This window comes from Nicotiana tomentosiformis, chromosome 3 (assembly GCF_000390325.3).
Source record: "Nicotiana tomentosiformis chromosome 3, ASM39032v3, whole genome shotgun sequence".
NCBI classification, from domain to species: domain Eukaryota; kingdom Viridiplantae; phylum Streptophyta; class Magnoliopsida; order Solanales; family Solanaceae; genus Nicotiana; species Nicotiana tomentosiformis.
Window position 1 is genome coordinate 126660887 of NC_090814.1, and position 19589 is coordinate 126680475.

General features: G+C 39.0%; 1 protein-coding gene across 1 annotated transcript; it reads left to right on the forward strand.

Annotated features, from left to right (window-relative positions):
* The first annotated feature begins 794 nt into the window (after positions 1-794).
* Positions 795-1115, forward strand: LOC138908462 (uncharacterized). Its single transcript, XM_070199129.1, has one exon. The coding sequence runs from the start codon at positions 795-797 to the stop codon at positions 1113-1115; it is 321 nt and encodes a 106-aa protein (XP_070055230.1).
* Positions 1116-19589: the final 18474 nt, after the last annotated feature.

The window sequence follows — 19589 nt, forward strand, 5'->3', positions numbered from 1 at the left end:
CACTTTATGAGGAATGCCTTTGTACCAAACATGCTTACATCATTCAAATGATGTCACTTATGTAATATTAACATGAAGGAAAGTCAAAACAACACTTGCACACTTTAGAATTCATCAAGCTTTATCTCAAGTGTATTGCCAACCTGCAAGTGACATTCAAGGCGTCAAGAACAAAGAGCAACATAACGAAGGACCAGTTTCCTGCATTGAGTCATCATATATCCTTAGTTGTATAGCACCTTTGTTAAAGTGATTTACTTGTAATTCCTACTTAGTTTAGTTAGAAGCATTGTGTAGGAGACTTTTGTAAAATCATAAACTATGTGTTTGTGTCTTGACTAGAGTTAGTCGAGTTATAAGCTTTGTAATAGAGTTATTACAAAGGAGCTTGTAATAGAGTTGTTACAAGTTAGTGAGGGATTAACCTAGGTTACAATAGTTTGTAATCTGAAGTTTGCTCAGTAGTGAAGTTAGAATCCTACAAGGGTAGGTCATAGTTTTTAATCCCGTGAGCTGGGAGTTTTTCACGTAAAACTCTATTGTGTCATTTACTTACTGTTGTGTGCGTGCGTTCTGTGAAAACTGATAGGGAACCTGGTTCTCTATATAGTTTGGTGGACCCTTAGTTTCTATCAATTGGTATCATAGCATGTTTTTTTCTACCAGGCTAAAACCTAGAAAGGATCCTCATGGGTGCTCCACCAAACTTTGAAGAAGGTCAATCAACCTACAGACCACCACGATTTAATGGCCAATATTATAGATGGTGGTAGACAAGGATATATGATTTTATCATGGCTGAAGACTCAGAACTTTGGGATGTCATCTGCGATGGTCCTTTTGTTCCTATGAAGACCATTGGAGAACCAGAAGTGTCAGTTCCCAAGACTAGGAAAGAATACAACGATGCTAACTCAAAGGCTATAGAGAAGAACTTCCGAGCCAAAAAGATCCTCGGCTGTGGTATTGGACCAGGTGAATACAATCGGATTTCTGCCTGCCAATCTGCCAAGGAGATCTGGAAAGCTCTCCAAATAGCACATGAAGGGACTACTCAAGTCAAACAGTCGAAGATTAACATGCTAACTACTGAGTATGAGCTATTCAGGACGTAGGACAATGAGTCCATTCAGGACATGCACACTCTCTTCACTTCTATTATCAATGAGCTCCATTCTCTGGGAGAAATCATTTCAAGAAACAAGCTTGTCAGAAAAATACTCAGCGTATTACCTGGATCCTGGGAAAGCAAAGTAAATGCTATCACGGAGGCAAAGGATCTGCAGAAGCTGACCATTGATGAACTTATTGGCAATATGAAAACTTATGAAATGAATAAGAAGAAGGACAATGAGAGAAGAGAGCCCAAAAGGGAGAAGAACCTGGTCCTCAAGACAGACAAAAATAACTCAAGTGGTGAGGATGCTGATATGGCTTACCTGACAAAGAGATTTCAGAAAATGGTTCGCAGAAATGGAGGTATTCCAAAAAGGGGAAGCTCTAGCAAGCCAAGAGGCTATTACCTATGTTAAAAGTGTGGGAATCCAAGACATTTCATCAAGGATTGCCCCTCCTCAAGCAAGATCAATACAAACACAACATAGGCAAAGCAGTCAAAAGGAACCCGATTCCTGACAAATGATTTAAGAGAAAAGATGTAGCTGACAATGTTGTGAAGCAAGCTCTTGTTGTATGGGGAGACTCGTCCAGTGAATCTGGAGAGGATGATGAATAAGGTCACAAATCCATGATGGCAGTAGAGAGTGAAGCAGCTGAATATGATTCTATCTTTGCATTGATAGCAAAACCAGACAATGATGAAGATGATGATGATGAGGTAAACTTTCTGGACGTTCAAAGAAATTTGAAGTCCTACTCTCAGAAAAAGCTTATATCTTGGCAAATGTTTTAATTAATTCTTATCATAGTCATATAAATGATAAAAATGCATTAACTGTGGAATTAGGAGAAATAGAACATCAGAGGGATGATCTAGTGGTTGTTGTGGTCGATTCAAAAGAGACCATTGAGTGCATAAAAAATGATAAAAAAGCTCTAACTGAAAAGATTGCTAGCATAGAACATGAGAGAGATGGCTTATTAGTAGTAGTCATGGACCTAAAGGAAACAATCGAGGAACTAAAAAGGGAAGGTAGGCATGAGATCACCCAAAAGGTAAAGGAAGTTGCAAGTGAGGCACACATTAAGCTTGAAAATGAACTCCAAACTGTGAAATCTAGTCTGTGTGCAGAACTTGAAAGAAACAGGCAACTTTAAGAAGACCTATGCAGAGTTAAAAGTGATCTCGAAAAATCTCTGAATTGGACCTGGTCCTCTGATGCAATTGCTGCTATGTATACAAGCAATGGTGGGAATAGTTAGGGAGTCGGGTTCCAAAGAGAAAAGACTCCCTACAATTCACATAACAAGTATGTTATTGTCCCTGATAACTGGCTTTGTACTCACTGTGGCAACACTTGTCACTTTAAAGAAAACTGTAAGGCTAGAATTCAGTCCCAACAGAAAAACAAGGTGTTCGTTGAAAAGGTAACTACTGCTGAGGAACCTGGTCCCTCCACTAAAAAAAGTATATTGCCTGCCTGGACAAGAAGAAGTCTGATTCACCTTTTTCCTCACTACAAAGGACCCAAATTTGTTTAGGTTCCTAAATCTAACCCTTGATTTTCTTGTGCAGGGAGCAGTGAAAGGAAGAAGCCAAAAATGGTACATGGATAGTGGCTTCTCTAAACACATGACTGGAAGCACAAATGATTTCCTTTCACTCAAAGCTCTGTAAGGAGGGAGTGTGTCCTTTGAAAATGGTACAAAAAGATACATTCTGGGAGTTGGAAGGATTGGGAAGTCTCTTGTTCACTCAATTGAAAATGTGTACTATGTGAACGGCTTGAAGTACAGTCTGCTGAGTGTTTCCCAAATCTGTAACAAGGGAAACAAAGTGAAATTTGTGTCAAAAATATGCACGGTCACAAATCTTGTGACTGGTGAGGTGGTCCTGGTGGCTAAAAGATACAAAAATATCTATGTTGCAGACTTTGAGTCCTTGCAAAATGGGGATCTCACTTGTCTGAGTGCTGTTGATGATAATGCTGATCTATGGCATAGAAGATTGGGTCATGCAACCTTTACATTCCTGAACAAAACCCCGTATGAACTGCTGAACGGAAGGAAGCCCAAGCTAACGCATTTGAGGACATTTGGCTGCAAATGTTTTGTTCTCAACAATGGTAAGGAAGCACTTGGAAACTTTTATGCCAAAAGTGATGAAGGAATCTTTCTAGGCTATTCATCACAAAGCAAAGCTTACAAAGTATACAACAAAAGAACTCAATGTGTTAAGGAAATCATACATGTAATCTTTGATGAATCTCACCACCTATGTGGGAAAGATTCACATGATAAGATGGATCAATACGGAGAGCAGTCAAATGTTCCTGGAGAAATCATTGACATGGAAAATGGAAAGGCTGACGTGTGTCATGTCAAGGAGTCAAATGATGATGGTTCAGCTATACCTCCAACTGATGTGGAGGAACCTAGTCCCTCAATCACAATAACTGAAGCTGAGAACATAGTGGTAGATGTTGTCCAGGGAGCTCCAGATGCTGAGCTGAGAAGTGGATCTCACGCCAACCAAGGATCACATTCAGAAGTACCTGGATCCTCTCGCAATGAGATTCAGGTATCTAACTGGAAGCACAAAAGTTCACATACTCTTCAAAATATGATCACTCATGTTGACTCCGGGATTCAAACTAGATCAAAGTCAAGAAATTTACTAACCTTCTCTGCATTTCTTTCTCAAGTTGAGCACAAAAATATCAAGGAAGCATTGAAATATGCTGACTGGATTACTGCTATGCAAGATGAACTTCATCAATTTGAGAGAAATAACGTGTGGCACTTGGTTCCTCGACCTGCTGACAGAACTATCATAGGAACTAGGTGGGTATTTAGAAACAAACTTGATGAGTTTGGGAACACAACAAGGAATAAAGTAAGGCTAGTAGTTCAAGGGTATAATCAAGAAGAAGGGATTGACCATGATGAAACTTTTGCTCCAGTTGCTCGAATGGAGGCCATCAGAATTCTTATTGCCTTTGCATCTCATATGGAATTCAAATTATTCCAAATGGATGTCAAAAGTGCCTTTCTGAACGGCTTTCTAAAAGAAGAAGTTTTCGTCAAGCAACCACCTAGCTTCAAATGTCATGAGCATCCTGAGCATGTTTTTAAACTCGACAAGGCCTTATATGGGCTAAAGCAGGCTCCTCGTGCATGGTATGAAAGGTTGTCCAAATTTCTTCTAAAAAATAGCTTTACAAGGGTAAAAATTGACAACGCGTTATTTCTGAAGAAACGGCGGATGAACCTGCTTATTGTGCAAGTTCATGTTGACGACATCATCTTTGGTGCAACAAATGATTCTCTATGTGAAGAGCTTGCAACGCTCATGGGAAGTGAGTTTGAAATATGCAAGATGGGAGAATTGAATTTCTTCTTGGGTTTGCAAGTCAAGCAAACTTTTAAGGGCACAATTATAAGTCAACATAAGTACATCAAAGAGCTTATGAACAGGTTTGAAATGGAAAGCTCAAAAATTATTAATACTCCTATTTCCACTGCCACTCGTCTGGATATGGATGAACCCGGTTCCCCTATGAATGAGACTATGTACAGAGGTATCATTGGATCACTCTTGTATCTCACAGCAAGTAGACCAAATATCATTTTCAGTGTGGGACTGTGTGCCAGGTTTCAATCTAATCCAAAGGAATCTCATCTGAAGGCCGCCAAAAGAATCCTTAGGTATCTCAAAGGAATGCAGGACCTGGTTCTCTACTATCCATCAGGAGACAATTTTGACTTCATCGGGTATGTTGACGCTGATTATGCTGGTTATCTGGTGGATAGGAAAAGCACTTCTGGATTGGCACACTTTCTGGGTTCATGTCTAATTTCATGGGGTACAAGAAAACGAAACTCAGTGGCTCTTTCAACTGCAAAAGCTGAGTATGTGGCAACTGCCTCTTGCTGTGCTCAACTATTGTGGATCAAACAACAGCTAGAAGATTTTGGTGTGTTTTCTAATTGTGTGCCCTTACTATGTGACAACACCAGTGCTCTCAACATGGCAAAGAATCCAGTTCAACATAAGAGAACAAAGCACATTGACGTGCGACATCATTTCCTCAGAGATAATGTTGAAAAGGGGTTATCTGCATGATGTTTTGCAGTACAAAAGATCAAATTGTAGATATCTTTACCAAAGAACTAAGCAGAGAGCACTTTGAGAAGAATCGTTTTGCACTAGGGTTGTTAAAGTTAAGCTGAAGACTTGGTCCCTCGATTATTGGCTATAAAAGAAATGTACAGGTAAAACTACTAAAAAGCGTTTTCTGGCAAGGTCTAACTCACTTCTATACCATTACAGGTAGACACGCATGGCAATTATAGAGCAAACAAGGAGCTAATATATGGCAGTTTTGCAATAGGACGAGGCTCACATTTACAAAATCTGTCAGGGAACCTGGTTCCCGTGACACAGGTTAGTGGTTCCTTCTGCACTCTCATGCACAATTTTTTAATGGCTAAAAAGGGTGTCACGTCATTAAAATTCCAGCTTGCTCCTTTTATCTTTTTGGAATCCAAGAGTCATACCCGTTCCGAAACAACCCGTCTACCTAGAAAATTTAATACCCTTTCCTAACTGGTCCCTCACCCTTTTTAATAAATCTAAACACTGTCACTCTCACAACTGTTAACATCCCAAAATTCCCTTTCTCTTCAACAACCAAACATCTTCTTCTTCAAAAAATCCTTACTACACTCCACTATGTCTGAGAATCTTGAATCCAAAAATGCTCCAAGCATCGTCCCCACTATGTCTCCGCCTGTCGTCGAAACAGTAACAGAGTCTACGACCCCTACGCTCTCCAGCCCAAACCCTAAGCAAGAGTCACAACCACCTACCACTTCTTCCCCAACCCAATCAAGTACTGGTTCTCATCGGAGTCGCAAAACTTCGAATCCCAAGAAGTTTGTGGCAGCGACCTCTCCTTCTGTCTCGTCAGAAAAAATGGTAGAAGTAGATACAGTGGCGGAAAAAGAACATCAGGAAATCTCTAGTCAGCCAGTGGAAGAAAGTTCTGAGATGCAAGGAGTGGGTTGTAACAGTGATGAATCAGCAAAGACTACCCCATGCCTTGATTTGAATGTCACCGATTCTACAGGTAATGCTCTTCCCATGTCTTCTGGGTTTTCTTTGGGTTTACAAGAACACGAGGTAATATAGAATATGTTGTCAATCGCTGCTGAGGGTTGTGTAATTGGTGAGTATGAAGGCGTGTCTTAAATAAATGGGTCTAAGGGGGAAGGTGATAGTCTACTAGTGGAGATAAGGGAACTGGTGCCTGTCGAGAATCTAGCACCAGACAGTACTACTAGGGAACTTTCTAAGGGACCTGATCCCTCCACACAAGAGGAGCCCTATGCTCCTACTTAGGATGAAACTCCCTATTCTTCTAAAGAACCCCAGGTCAGTACTGATACCGCTCCCTATCCTCATTTATATGTTGAGCCATTGGCCATTGTTCCTCCAGAGATGAGATCTCTGTTTGAGAAGGAAAACGAATGGAGTGAAAAAGACTATGATAATATGGCTATTGCAAGTTTCATTAGTGTTATACCCCATATTTTCATACACGGAAGTACGCCATAAGTATATTGATATAAACTCGGAAATGAGATGTTACATTCCGCATATTCGTACGTTAAAGTTTCGTCGTAAGTTAATTGACGTAAGTTCGGGAAGGAGATTATTTTGGGATTATAAGTATTACGCTATTTCAAACAAGTGATAAGTAAATTCGTGAAGGTGAGTTTCGTCGAAGTTTGACATTTTGGGATAAAATACGGTCTAAGCTATAATACCCAATATTTATGGACTTGTGCCATACAAGGTACCACATGACCATGATAGTGAGGTGTATAAGGTATGTTAAAAGTGAGTAGTATTTTAAGTAATTTGAGATAATTCTTAATTATGTGTGTAATTAGTTAATTATTGGTTAATAGAAAATTAACAAGTTAACCAAGAGATTGATGGATAATTAATGAAGATTATTGGATAAGCTTAAGGTGCCAACGTGGCAGCAAGGGAAATCAGATTCAAAAGCTAATTAGTGACTCTTTACTTACATTGTTAGGTGGCACCTTTAGACGAACACTTGGCTAAGCCATAAAAGACTCTCAAATTCACAAAAGGCTTCTTTAATATATAGAATAGAGATGCTTACATCCCATCTCTAAGTAACGATCTTCCGCAAGATTTCATCAAAGAACATATATGATAGTAACGTGAGTTACTTCAACAAGAATTCATACGAGACTTCTTAGCATAATAGCAACGGAATTTTACGATTCTAAGGGAGTATGGTGCAATCTTTCTCAAGAATATCATACGGATTTTCCCCTACTTTGATCTGCCGTTACGTGTTGTTGCAATTGACGTGTGTTAGAGGGATTGTCAAGAGAATCGGCTCAGGTATGTTAAGGATATCCTTTCTTTCTTTTTGGCATGATCCACACGATACAAATGAAACGGGCAAATGCATAACTTTCATAAATGACTCTATTCATAAAAGTACTAGAGATGCCTATGTTCTTGATTCCCCATGTGCCCTATTGTTCTATCATCTGTTCATGGGTCTCAAAAAATATGTAAGTTGATAAAGTTTATTTAATGATATTAATCAAAGGCATAATGGTCTTATGACATTCTGAGAGATTTTATTGACGTACTTCTCATGCATTGCATTCATTTATTCATGTACATTGACCCATGATCAAATGGCATTATATACGCGTATATACATGTGTGTATATATATATGGGAAAAGGTTATGGCGTTATATACGCACCACTACCTGATCAGCTAGTATACGTTGATGACTTTGCCCACAGTGGCCGAGATGATATGATGGGATGCCCTTAGAGGCTTGATGATGTTATGAACGTATATACCCATGCATGGTATGATATTTATACCCATATGCATGACATTAAAATATTAAATGATTCACAGAGCTAATCATACATACATGTTGAGTCTTTTACTCCATGTTTCTCTCATGTCTATTATTTACTGATTTTCATTCCTTACATACTCGATACATTATTTGTATTGATGTCCCTTTTGCCTAGGGACACTACGTTTCATGCCCGCAGGTCCCGATAGATAGGTCGAGAGTCCTTTAAGTAGGCTATCAGCTCAGCGGAAGGTGTTGGTGTGCTCCATTTGCTTTGGAGTTGCTTATTTGGTCAGTATGATTTGGATATGTATTGATGAGTATGGCGGGACCCTGTCCCAACCTTTATGGTATTGATCTACTCTTAGAGGCTTGTAGACATATGTCATGTATATGAAAGATAGTATGGCCTTGTCAGCCTATGTTCAATGTACGAGTGATCATTTTGGCCTTATAGGCCCGTATGTCACATGTATAAGTTTTTACTATATTGAATATTTCCTTATGTTTATTCTGGTTAGCCCATGACGGCCTGTTTGGTCCATTTGCCAATGATAGTACGATAAGAAGGATATGTAACATTGGTACTCGGTTAAGTAAGGCACCGGGTGCTCGTCGCGGCCCATCGGTTTGGGTCGTGACAAAAGTGGTATCAGAGCAATTCTGTCATAGGGAGTCTACAAGCCGTGTCTAGTAGAGTCTTGTTTATGGGTATGTTGTGTACCACACTTATAAGCAGGAGGCTACAGGGAATTTAGGACAGTCACTCTTTATTCTTACTCTAGATCGTGTGATAGAGCTCAGTTGTAAGAACTCAATTTCCTAAACTCTATCTTATTCATAATACGACGATGCCTACATCCAGAAAGACGGTTGGTAAGAGATATAGCTGTGGAAGAGTTGAGTCAGAGGAACTCGATTTTTGCATCATGCTTATGATGGATAAATATGAGGTATTCAGCAGATCATATGTGTACTAAGATGTGTAAGCTTCTTGATAAGGATCCCTAAGGCAAGAATGTCTATCCACTCTTACGGTAAAAAAAGAATAAGAGAATCGGAAGGTAGGCACAAGTTTCAGCAAGTAAAAGAAGCAAGGTGAAGAAGGATACGAGGTACCCAGTTAATGAAGATTAACAGTATTTACAATTCAAGCAGAGAAATATAAGCATTTTGAGTTATCTTTAATTGCAACAGAGGTATGTACAATTAGTCACACCTCTCTAAGTTATGCTCCATGGGAGCCAACAAATATAGTTTAAGAGAAGGATGGGATATCAGAATCCAGCTGGGGTTAAAGTAGCCCAAAATGTTAGATGGATTGTTAGCGTTAGCTGACATTTTCGAAGGATATTACAAACATGGTTATAATTCTCCTTGTAAGACACCCAGATGGTGCATTCTAGAATAGTACAGCTAGATATGAATACTAGAATGTTCAAAACAAAATTACAAAGACAGGAACTGGAATCCTGGAAGGGATAAATATTACCTTAGTATGGCTCCCGTCCCTAGTAGAGAGAGAATGTTAGGCAACTCGAAGACCCAGTGGATGGAGCAAGGGGAGCTAGAAGCAGAAGAATGTCTTGTTGAAGTTTTCAGAATAAAGTGATAGACAGAAATGTTAGCAGCGAAATAAGAAGAAAGTTAAGGAAGCATTACGAGTAAGATGTGATACATGGATGACAACGGTAGATAAAAATAAATGATGACAATATTACAGAGTCTATAGTCAAGTGAAGAAAAATACGATAGGTGACAGGCCTTGAGACCACAAAAGAGTATAGGCCATATAGTCATATCCTCATTTCGAGAAATAAATTCGTGACTCCAACGCGACTACCAGAAGGAAAAGTTAGACCCAAGAATAATAGAAATCAGTATGGATTAGTGAATAAGATAAACTAAACATGAATTAGGGACTGAGTGATTTGATAATAGTCGGCATCATGAGAATTTCAGAGATTGCATTCCGGCGATAATAGAATGGACGACAGAAGAATAACCTTTAAAGGTCATTCAGGAAGACGCTTCCCTAAAACAAGCAATGTGAGCAAAGTTAAGCTTAAGGGACTGTATGTGCCAGTTACACTAGGTGTCTCCCTCGTGAGTAAGGAATTTTATTATCCTTGGTACAGAAGGATTACCGCGAGGCAAGTAAGGGTCATCGATGATGTGAAAATACGCCAAAGATGAAGAGGTAAAACATCTATATGTAGATCATCGTAGCACTAAATCTTAGTACTCCCCTAAAGGTGAATTATAATAGAGCCTCAAGTTATGGAGGTGAATTATACCTATGTGGAAGGGAGGTTATGAAAGGAATAGAAGAGGTGAAGCGATATCATAAGGTAAGTAAGGTAAAGGCGAACAACGTATGAGATACTCAGGTGCAGAAGATTGTGAATAATCCATACTTCAGATAGAGGGCTAGAAGCATTGGGATTCAGTATCCAGGAAGGATAGCGGTGTCATTAGTGGCATATCTTCCAGCCTATGGTTTCTAGGTATCGAGAGGTCTAGTTAAAAGAGTAAAGAAGGGTTTGAGACGATGTGATGTCTCATTTGATGTTCTAGAATAACACAAGGAAATCTATGGTGCAAGCAAGTTGAAGGAAGGTTGCGAGTAGTATAAATGAATATGTGTAGGTCGCAAGCTAAAGTATGGTAAAGCGACAAGGTTTTAGGAAGACATGAGTAAGGATAAGAAAAGAGCGAGTGAGAAGGTGATGAAAATGGATAAGTCCTCAGGATTAAGCTCATGAAAACAAGAGAGCTAATGGTTTCTCTAAGTTATAGAAAGCTCAGTATAGCCTGAATGAACTCAAAAGAGTCTAGGATTAGTAGCATTTAGAAGAGATGGAATGGTGCCCTGGTAGTAGAATGAAGGTGTAATTGTGACAGATGAAGGATGACGTTTGGGCCTTCGATTGAGTAATGATTTCATGAATTGTACAGGATTAAAATACCACGTAAGGTAAATCACATTGGGATGCTATGAAATACGATTATGGAAGTATAATATCTTATCGCCCCCATGTGGATCAGGAAAATCACTTCAAATGTTCCACGATGCAACGTGAGCCCTAGTGATTATGTAAGAGGTTTCAAGTTATCAGTGGTAGATTGTAGATCAATATTTAGGTGAATCAACAATGGATGGACAAAAGTCACAAAGTATGAGATGAGATTAGGCCGGCATTCTTAAGATGAACAGTAATGAAGAATCATTAAAGGACTTAAATTTATACATATGGGATAATCAACGAAAGTAACCTGGAGTTTGGTAGCAGACCTCAGTAACGATAAATCGAGGTAAGTGTTATGGTAAAGTATGACCTACTTAGATGAAGTAAAGTCACACGGATAGATAACTGGGCCTATGAAATAAGATATAACAATATTCGTAAGTTCGACAAAGTACCGAGCAAAGAACTTCAGTATACCTATAGATGCCCAGAGGGACATCTTGTCAAGCTCTGTATATGTTTACAAAGTGATGCCTAGAGATTGGCTAAAAACTGGAGGAAAAAAGGAGAGAAGAATCGCATAGGCGCACTTACGAGGTCATAGTCGTACAGGCTGCATAACAAAAGGTAGCAAGAGTTACGAGATTGGAAGAATTCCGACCACAGACCGTGGTGTGAGAAAGAGGCCTAAAGGGGAGAATGCCCTGGCCTTTGGATTTGTTCACGGAACAGTTGCCTAGATGGCAAGGAGAGTACTAAAGGTTTCGCAACAGCTATGGGTTATGAGAATGATAAGTGCATCAGTCAACATTCAAGGACGAATGTTCCAAAGGGGGGAATGATGTTATACCCCATATTTTCGTACGTGGAAGTAAGCCATAAGTAAATTGATATAAGCTCGGAAATGAGATGTTACATTCCGAATTTTCGTATGTTAAAGTTTCGTCATACGTTAATCGACGTAAGTTCGGGAAGGAGATTATTTTGGGATTATAAGTATTACGCTATTTCAAAAAAGTGATAAGTAAATTCATGAAGGTGATTTTCGTCGAAGTTTGATATTTTTGGGATAAAATACGGTCTAAGCTATAATACCCGATATTTATGGACTTGTGCCATACAAGGTACCACATGACCATGATAGTGAGGTGTATAAGGTATGTTAAAAGTGAGTAGTATTTTAAGTAATTTGAGATAATTCTTAATTATGTGCGTAATTGGTTAATTATTGGTTAATAGAAAATTAGCAAGTTAACCAAGAGATTGATGGATAATTAATGAAGATTATTGGATAAGTTTAAGGTGCCAGCGTGGCAGCAAGGGAAATGGGATTCAAAAGCTAATTAGTGACTCTTTACTTACATTGTTAGGTGGAACCTTTAGACGGACTCTTGGCTAAGCCATAAAAGACTCTCAAATTCACAAAAGGCTTCTTTAATATATAGAATAGAGATGCTTACATCCCATCTCTAAGTAAGATCTTCAGCAAGATTTCATCAAAGAACATATATGATAGTAATGTGAGTTACTTCAACAAGAATTCATACGACACATCTTAGCATAATAGCAACGGGATTTTGCGATTCTAAGGGAGTACGGTGCAATCTTTCTCAAGAATATCATACGGATTTTCCCCTACTTCGATCGGCCGTTACGTATTGTCGCAATTGACGTGTGTTAGAGGGATTGTCAAGAGAATCGGCTCAGGTATGTTAAGGCTATCCTTTCTTTCTTTTTTGCATGATCCATGCGATATAAACGAAATGAGCAAATGCACAACTTTCATAAATGACTCTATTCATAAAAGTACTAGAGATGCCTATGTTCTTGATTCCCCATGTGTCCTATTGTTCTATCATTTGTTCATGGGTCTCAGAAAATACGTAAATTGATAAAGTTTATTTCATGATATTAATCAAAGGCATAATGGTCTTATGACATTCCGAGAGATTTTATTGACGTACTTCTCATGCATTACATTCATTTATTCATGTACATTTACCCATGACCAGATGGTGTTATATATGCGTATATATATATGGGATAGGGGAAAAGGTTATAACGTTATATACGCACCACTACCTGATCAGTTGGTATACGTTGATGACTTTGCCCGCAGTGGTCGAGATGATATAATGGGATGCATTTGATGACCCAAAATGTCATCTTTAAATTTAATAAATAATTATGTGTTCTAAGACCTCGAAATGTACTATTTTTTACTCCTCGACTTGCGTGCACAGTCCATACAATTTTCTGAAAAGTTTTTGTGTGAAAAATGGATTAAATGTGAAATAGAGCTTTAAAACTCAACTGAGTTGACTTTGGTCAACATTTTGAGCAAACTGACCCGGATCAGTATTTTAACAATTCCAGTAGGTTCGTATCATGACTTGGGACTTGGGCGTATGCCCGGAATCGAATTCCGAGATATGAAATTTTGATGAAAAATTAAAAGCTTGAAAGCTTAATAATTTTTAAGAATCTACTGATGTTGGATTTATTGACATCGGGTCCGTATTTTTGTTTCGAAGCCCGGTATATGTCCAAATATAATATTTATGGCTTGTCTGTCAAATTTTGGAGAATCAGAGTTGATTTGATGTGATTCGGACGCCCGGTTGTGTCCGATTCGTAGTTCTAGGTGTTATTTTGATGATTTGATAACGCGAGCAAGTTCGTATGATGTTTTATGACTTGTGTGCATGTTTGGTTTGGGGCCCCGAGGGCTCGGGTGAGTTTCAGATAGGCTACGAGATAATTTTGAACTTAGAAAATCTGGTTTTTGAGCTTCTGCTGTCATCTGGTGCATTGTGCATCGAGATCGCGAAGCCATTCATGCGATCGCGAAGAGAGAATTTTGAGCCGTGAGTTTTACTCTTCGCGTTCGCGAAGATAGGCACGAGAACATGAAAGACTAGCTTCCAGTGCACTGCAAACGCGAGCACAAAGCTGCGATCGCGAAGAAGGAATGATGCAGAAGCTGAAGCACCAAAATTATGCTACGCGATCGCATAAACCTGTATGTGATCGCGTAAGGCTGAGAAATTGTTCTTTGGGATCGCGTAGTGTTCAACAAACTTGGACAAATTTTGTTCTATGCGATCGCGAACGAATTTTCGTGATCGCGATGAATAAAAATCTGAAAAACACAACTTAAGTTCTGGAAATGGGGTTTCGACCCATTTTCAATCATTTCCAATTTTTGAGCTCAGGTAAGGCGATTCTTGGGCGATTTTCACGGGAAATTATTGGGGTAAGTGTTCCTTATCCTATATTAATTATATTTCATGATTCCATACTCGTTTATATCATGAATCTGTGAAATTTTGGGAGAAAAATCAGATTTTTTAATAAAATTCTCCAAAAACGAAAATTTAAGATTTGAAGGTCCATTTGACATCGGAATTGGATAAATTTTGTATGGTTGAACTCGTATCGGAACGGGTGTTCGGATTTCATAAGTTTTTTCGAGATTTTAGTTGTGGGTACCACTATCGAATATTTAAATGAATTTTAGATTTTTATTCGGAAAATTAGTAAATTCATATGGAATTAATTTTTATGATTCGTATTGAGTATATCGAATTATTTGTGAATAGATTTGAAGCTTTTGGAGACAAATTTAAAAGGAAAAGTGTTGGTCGAGTAATTGATTGGAATCTGCAAAGCGAGGTAAGTGTTGTGGTTAACCTTGACTTGAGGGAATTGAACCCTTAAACTATTTGTTATGTGAAATGCATGTGAACGACGTATAGGCGAGGTGACAAGTATCTATACGTCGTCAAATTAACTGTTTGCAAATTACTTGAAAAATCATAAATTGTTTTAATCATGAAATAATTGTTATAATAATTGTTTCTTTCCTATTCTTTGACAAATATTAATTCTTGAATTCCTGCAATAATTGTTACATGTTATTTGATTTGTGTGTATTAATTGCTACATAACATTTAGCATATTTAATATTAAACTACCTATTTTCTCCTTGATTTCCTTAATAAATTGCTATTTGTCATTGTTTGTTTCATAATTAAATCATAATTATTGTATGCTTGTTATCTTAAAAACTTTATATGAATCGTTGCATTCATTAGGGTAATTTCTTCTATAAGAATTTGTAAATGAATATATTGGAGGATCGGGTTGCACGCCGTAACAGAATTGATTGAAATAAATATATTGGAGGATCGGGTTGCACGCCGCAACAGACTTATTAAAAGTCCATATTGGAGGATCGGGTTGCACGCCGCAACAAAATTATTTAAAAGTCGATATATATATATATATATATGGGGATCGGGTTGCACGCCGCAACATACTTGATTGAAATGAATATATTGGAGGAGCGGGTTGCATGCCGCAATAGAATTGAATATGAATATATTGTGAGAGCGGGTTGCACGCTGCAACGGAAATTAATGAAAATGATAATTGGTTATGACTGCTGAGTTGGCTTCAATTATTATAAATGAGTTACCTGATTTATTTCTATTATTTGTTGTTGTTACTAATATTGCGTACAGGTTAATGTAAGTGACCCGCCTTAGCCTCGTCACTACTTCGTCGAGGTCAGGCTCAGCACTTGCCAGTACATGGGGTCGGTTGTACTGATACTACACTCTGCACTTCTTGTGCAGATTTTGGAGTTGGTCCCAGCAGCGTACCATAGACTTGCTCAGATTTCAGCTTCCAGAGGAGACTTGAGGTATAGCTGCATGGCGTCCGCAGTTCTGAAGTCCCCGTCTATTTTACTTTTGCAATGTGTTTATTTCTAGACAGCTTATTTATTTCAGACCTTTATTTGTATTATTCTAGAAGCCCGTGCACTTGTGACACCAATTCTGGGATGGTATTTAGACACCGTTATTTGTATGGATTAATCACTATATTTCAGACCTTACTTCTGCATTTGTTCCTTTGTTATTAATAAATTTAAAAATTGTTTAAAAATAGTTAATATTATTATAACATTGGCTTGCCTAGCAAGTGAAATGTTATGCGCCATCACGGTCCGAAGGTGGAAATTTCGGGTTGTGACAATGCCCTCAGAGGCTTGATGATGTTATGAACGTATATGCCCATGCATGGTATGACATTTATACGCATATGCATGACATTATAATATTAAATGATTCACAGAGCTATTCAGACATACATGTTGAGTCTTTTACTCCATGTTTCTCTCATGTCTATTATTCACTCATTTTCATTCCTTACATACTCGATACATTATTTGTACTGATGTCCCTTTTGCCTGGGGACACTGCGTTTTATGCTCGCAGGTCCCGATAGACAGGTCAAGAGTCCTTTAAGTAGGCTATCAGCTCAGCGGAAGGTGTTGGTGTGCTCCATTTGTTCAGGAGTTGCTTATTTGGTCAGTATGATTTGGATGTTTATTGATTAGTATGGCGGGGCCCTGTCTCGACCTTTATGGTATTGATCTACTCTTAGATTCTTGTAGACATATGTCATGTATATGAAAGATAGTATGGCCCTGTCAGCCTATATTCAGTGTACGAGTGATCATTTTGGCCTTATAGGCCCGTATGTCACATGTATAAGTTTTTATATCAGATTGGGTTGTCCTATATTGAATATCCCTTATGTTTATTTTGGTTAGCCCATGACGTCCCATTAGGCCCATTTGCCAATGATAGTACGATAAGAATGATATGTAATGTTGGTACTCGGTTGAGTAAGGCACCAGGTGCCCGTCGCGGCCCATCGGTTTGGGTCATGACAATTAGTGCTAGGAGTAAAAGGGCAACTCCCCAACCGCTCACTCCTAAAAGGCCCACTGCTAGACTGCAAAATAAGGAAGCTCTTGAGTTATTGCTGAAGAAAAGTAAGAATGAAAAGAAGAGAAGGAGGTTGATGAAGGGTGGCAAGTTAGTACATGACGAGGTAGTACCTACAGCTCTTGTGGTAAATGTTGATGACGAGGTGGATGAGGAACACAGTCCCTTAATCCATAAATCCTCCAAAAAACCCGCTGTTCCAAAATCTGGTAAAAAGTCATTCGTGAGTGTGATGGAAGTTAGCAACATTGCGGTGGACAAGTCTGATGAGAAAGTGGCTGAAGAGTGTGCCGAAAAGGTGTCTGAGAAGAATGTGTCTAAGAAGGCGTTTGAGAAATCTGCTGAGAAAGGACAAAGTGTTAGAAAATCAGTGAAGAGAAAGGCTGGCGGCAATGAGGAACCTGGTTCCTCGAAAAAGGCCAAGATTAGTGTAACCAAGGATGTTGGACGGGAAAATCTGAGAAAACATAAGGTGCTTTGGGGGAGAACCTTTGCCCCTGACATTCTTGACCTGACGGGAATGCGACAACTGGTTGAAATTTGTGAATTTCAATAGTGGACACATCTGTTCACACATGAGAGTCCCAAAGTGTGTGAGGCCGAGGTACGCCATTTCTATGCCGATCTGTTCACTGTTGAGGATGGTAACATCTGCTTGAAGGTAAATGGGGTTGACTTTATGATTGATGAGGATGTATTGGGAACCATCTTGGGAGTGCCTACTGATGGTATATCCTCAATTGAAGAGACATGCTCTTCAAACTTTAGAAATGTCATTCTGAAGGATGATGCAGTCCAGCAGGGGGAACGGGTGCACAAGAAGGCCCTCCTTCCAGATTACCAGATGTTATTCGAAATGGTGAACAAAGTGTTGCTCTCTCATGTAGAAAGATGTTCTATTACATCACGAGCAGATCTATTCCTCATGGAGGCTCTGGATGCATACTCCACTATAAATCTGTCGGGAATCATGATTGAGCACATGAAAAAGGTAGAAGATTTCAAGGATAGTAATCATGGATTGCCCTATGGGTTTCTTCTCACCAAAGTCTTTGAGTTCTTCAAAGTTCCCCTGGAAAAGGCCACCATGGGTACTCGCAAGCAGATTTTCTCCAAAACCACCTTGGAAGAGTGTGAGTGCATCGATAAAAAAGGAGGGGTTGGCAGCAATTCCACTATCTCTCAACTGATTAAAGCTCAAAATATCACTAATGAAGAGATAAGGAAGTTGAAGGCAAGGAATGTTATCCTTGAGGGTCAGCTCAGTCAGGCCCAGGAGGCACCTGGTTCCAGTAGCTCACAAACTGCAGAGGTTGCTCGCCTGACCAAAGAAAATTTTGATCTTAGGAAACAGGTTGAGAACCTGAAGGAGAGGTTGCTCAATGAGCAATGGTCTGCAAATGCTTGAATGGATATCCTCCTTAGAACTCTTTCCTCTTCCTCTCTGCCTCCCTCTTCCAGTGCTCCTTAGAGTCATTCCCTTCCCAGTGTCAAGTTCAAGTTCATGTTGTTTCTATTTCCTATATTTGGTTATGTTTGCTGACTGATACTTTTTTTTGCTATTTTTATTTTGTGGTGATTGTGTAACAATGGAACTACTCCCTGTTTATTTCCAAAATTAATGAATTTCTCATCCTTTTGCTGTGCATATCTTGCTCTTCTGCTCTGTTTTAATCATGATTGTGTGCACACATGTGGCATGAGTTAACCAAGCTAGACTTTTTTTTGCTTATTGCTTGTGCCTAATCTTTTTATGATGCCAAAAGGGGGAAAAGTAATTGAGGGGGAACAAAGGGGGGAACAACGCAGGCTCAGGGGGAATTTCAATTACAAGTTTGTCATCATCAAAAAGGGGAGATATGGTAAGTTATGTGTCCTGCTATGTTTTGATGATCTGACAAACTTAATGTTAAGAACTAGATGGGGAACCTGTTCCACATCCTCTGAGTGCTCAAGATTAACAAGTCTCAAGTCTGGGACATGCTCCAACTTTCAGAGTCCAAGAAACAACAGAGGGAACAGATCGATATCAGTTCCCTTGCTGACAGTACCAGTCAACTCCCCACAGCTGTAAAGTGACTGCAATTGTTCCTCTGCACACACGCAACAGTGCAAACAGTGGAGCAGTCACTTTATAGGGAATGCCTTTGTACCAAACATGCTTACATCATTCAAGTGATGTCACTTATGCAATATTAACATGAAGGAAAGGCAAAACAACACTTGCACACTCTAGAATTTATCAAGATTTCTCTCAAGTGTATTGCCAGCCTGCAAGTGACATTCAAGGTGTCAAGAACAAAGAGCAACATAACGAAGGAACAGTTTCCTGCATTGAGTCATCATATGTCCTTAGTTGTGTAGCACCTTTGTCAAAGTGATTTACTTGTAATTCCTACTTAGCTTAGTTAGAAGCATTGTGTAGGAGACCTTTGTAAACTTATAAACCACGTGTTTATGTCTTGACTAGAGTTAGTCGAGTTGTAAGCTTTGTAATAGAGTTATTACAAAGGGGCTTGTAATAGAGTTGTTACAAGTTAGTAAGGGATTAAGAGGTTAATTCCTAGGTTACAACAGTTTGTAATCTGAAGTTTGCTCAGTAGGGAAGTTGAAATCCTACAAGGGTAGGTCGTGGTTTTTAATCCCGTGAGTTGGGAGTTTTTCACGTAAAACTCTACTGTGTCATTTACTTATTGTTGTGTGCGTGCGTTCTGTGGAAAATGATAGAGAACTCAGTTCTCTATATAGTTTGGTGGACCCTTAGTTTCTAT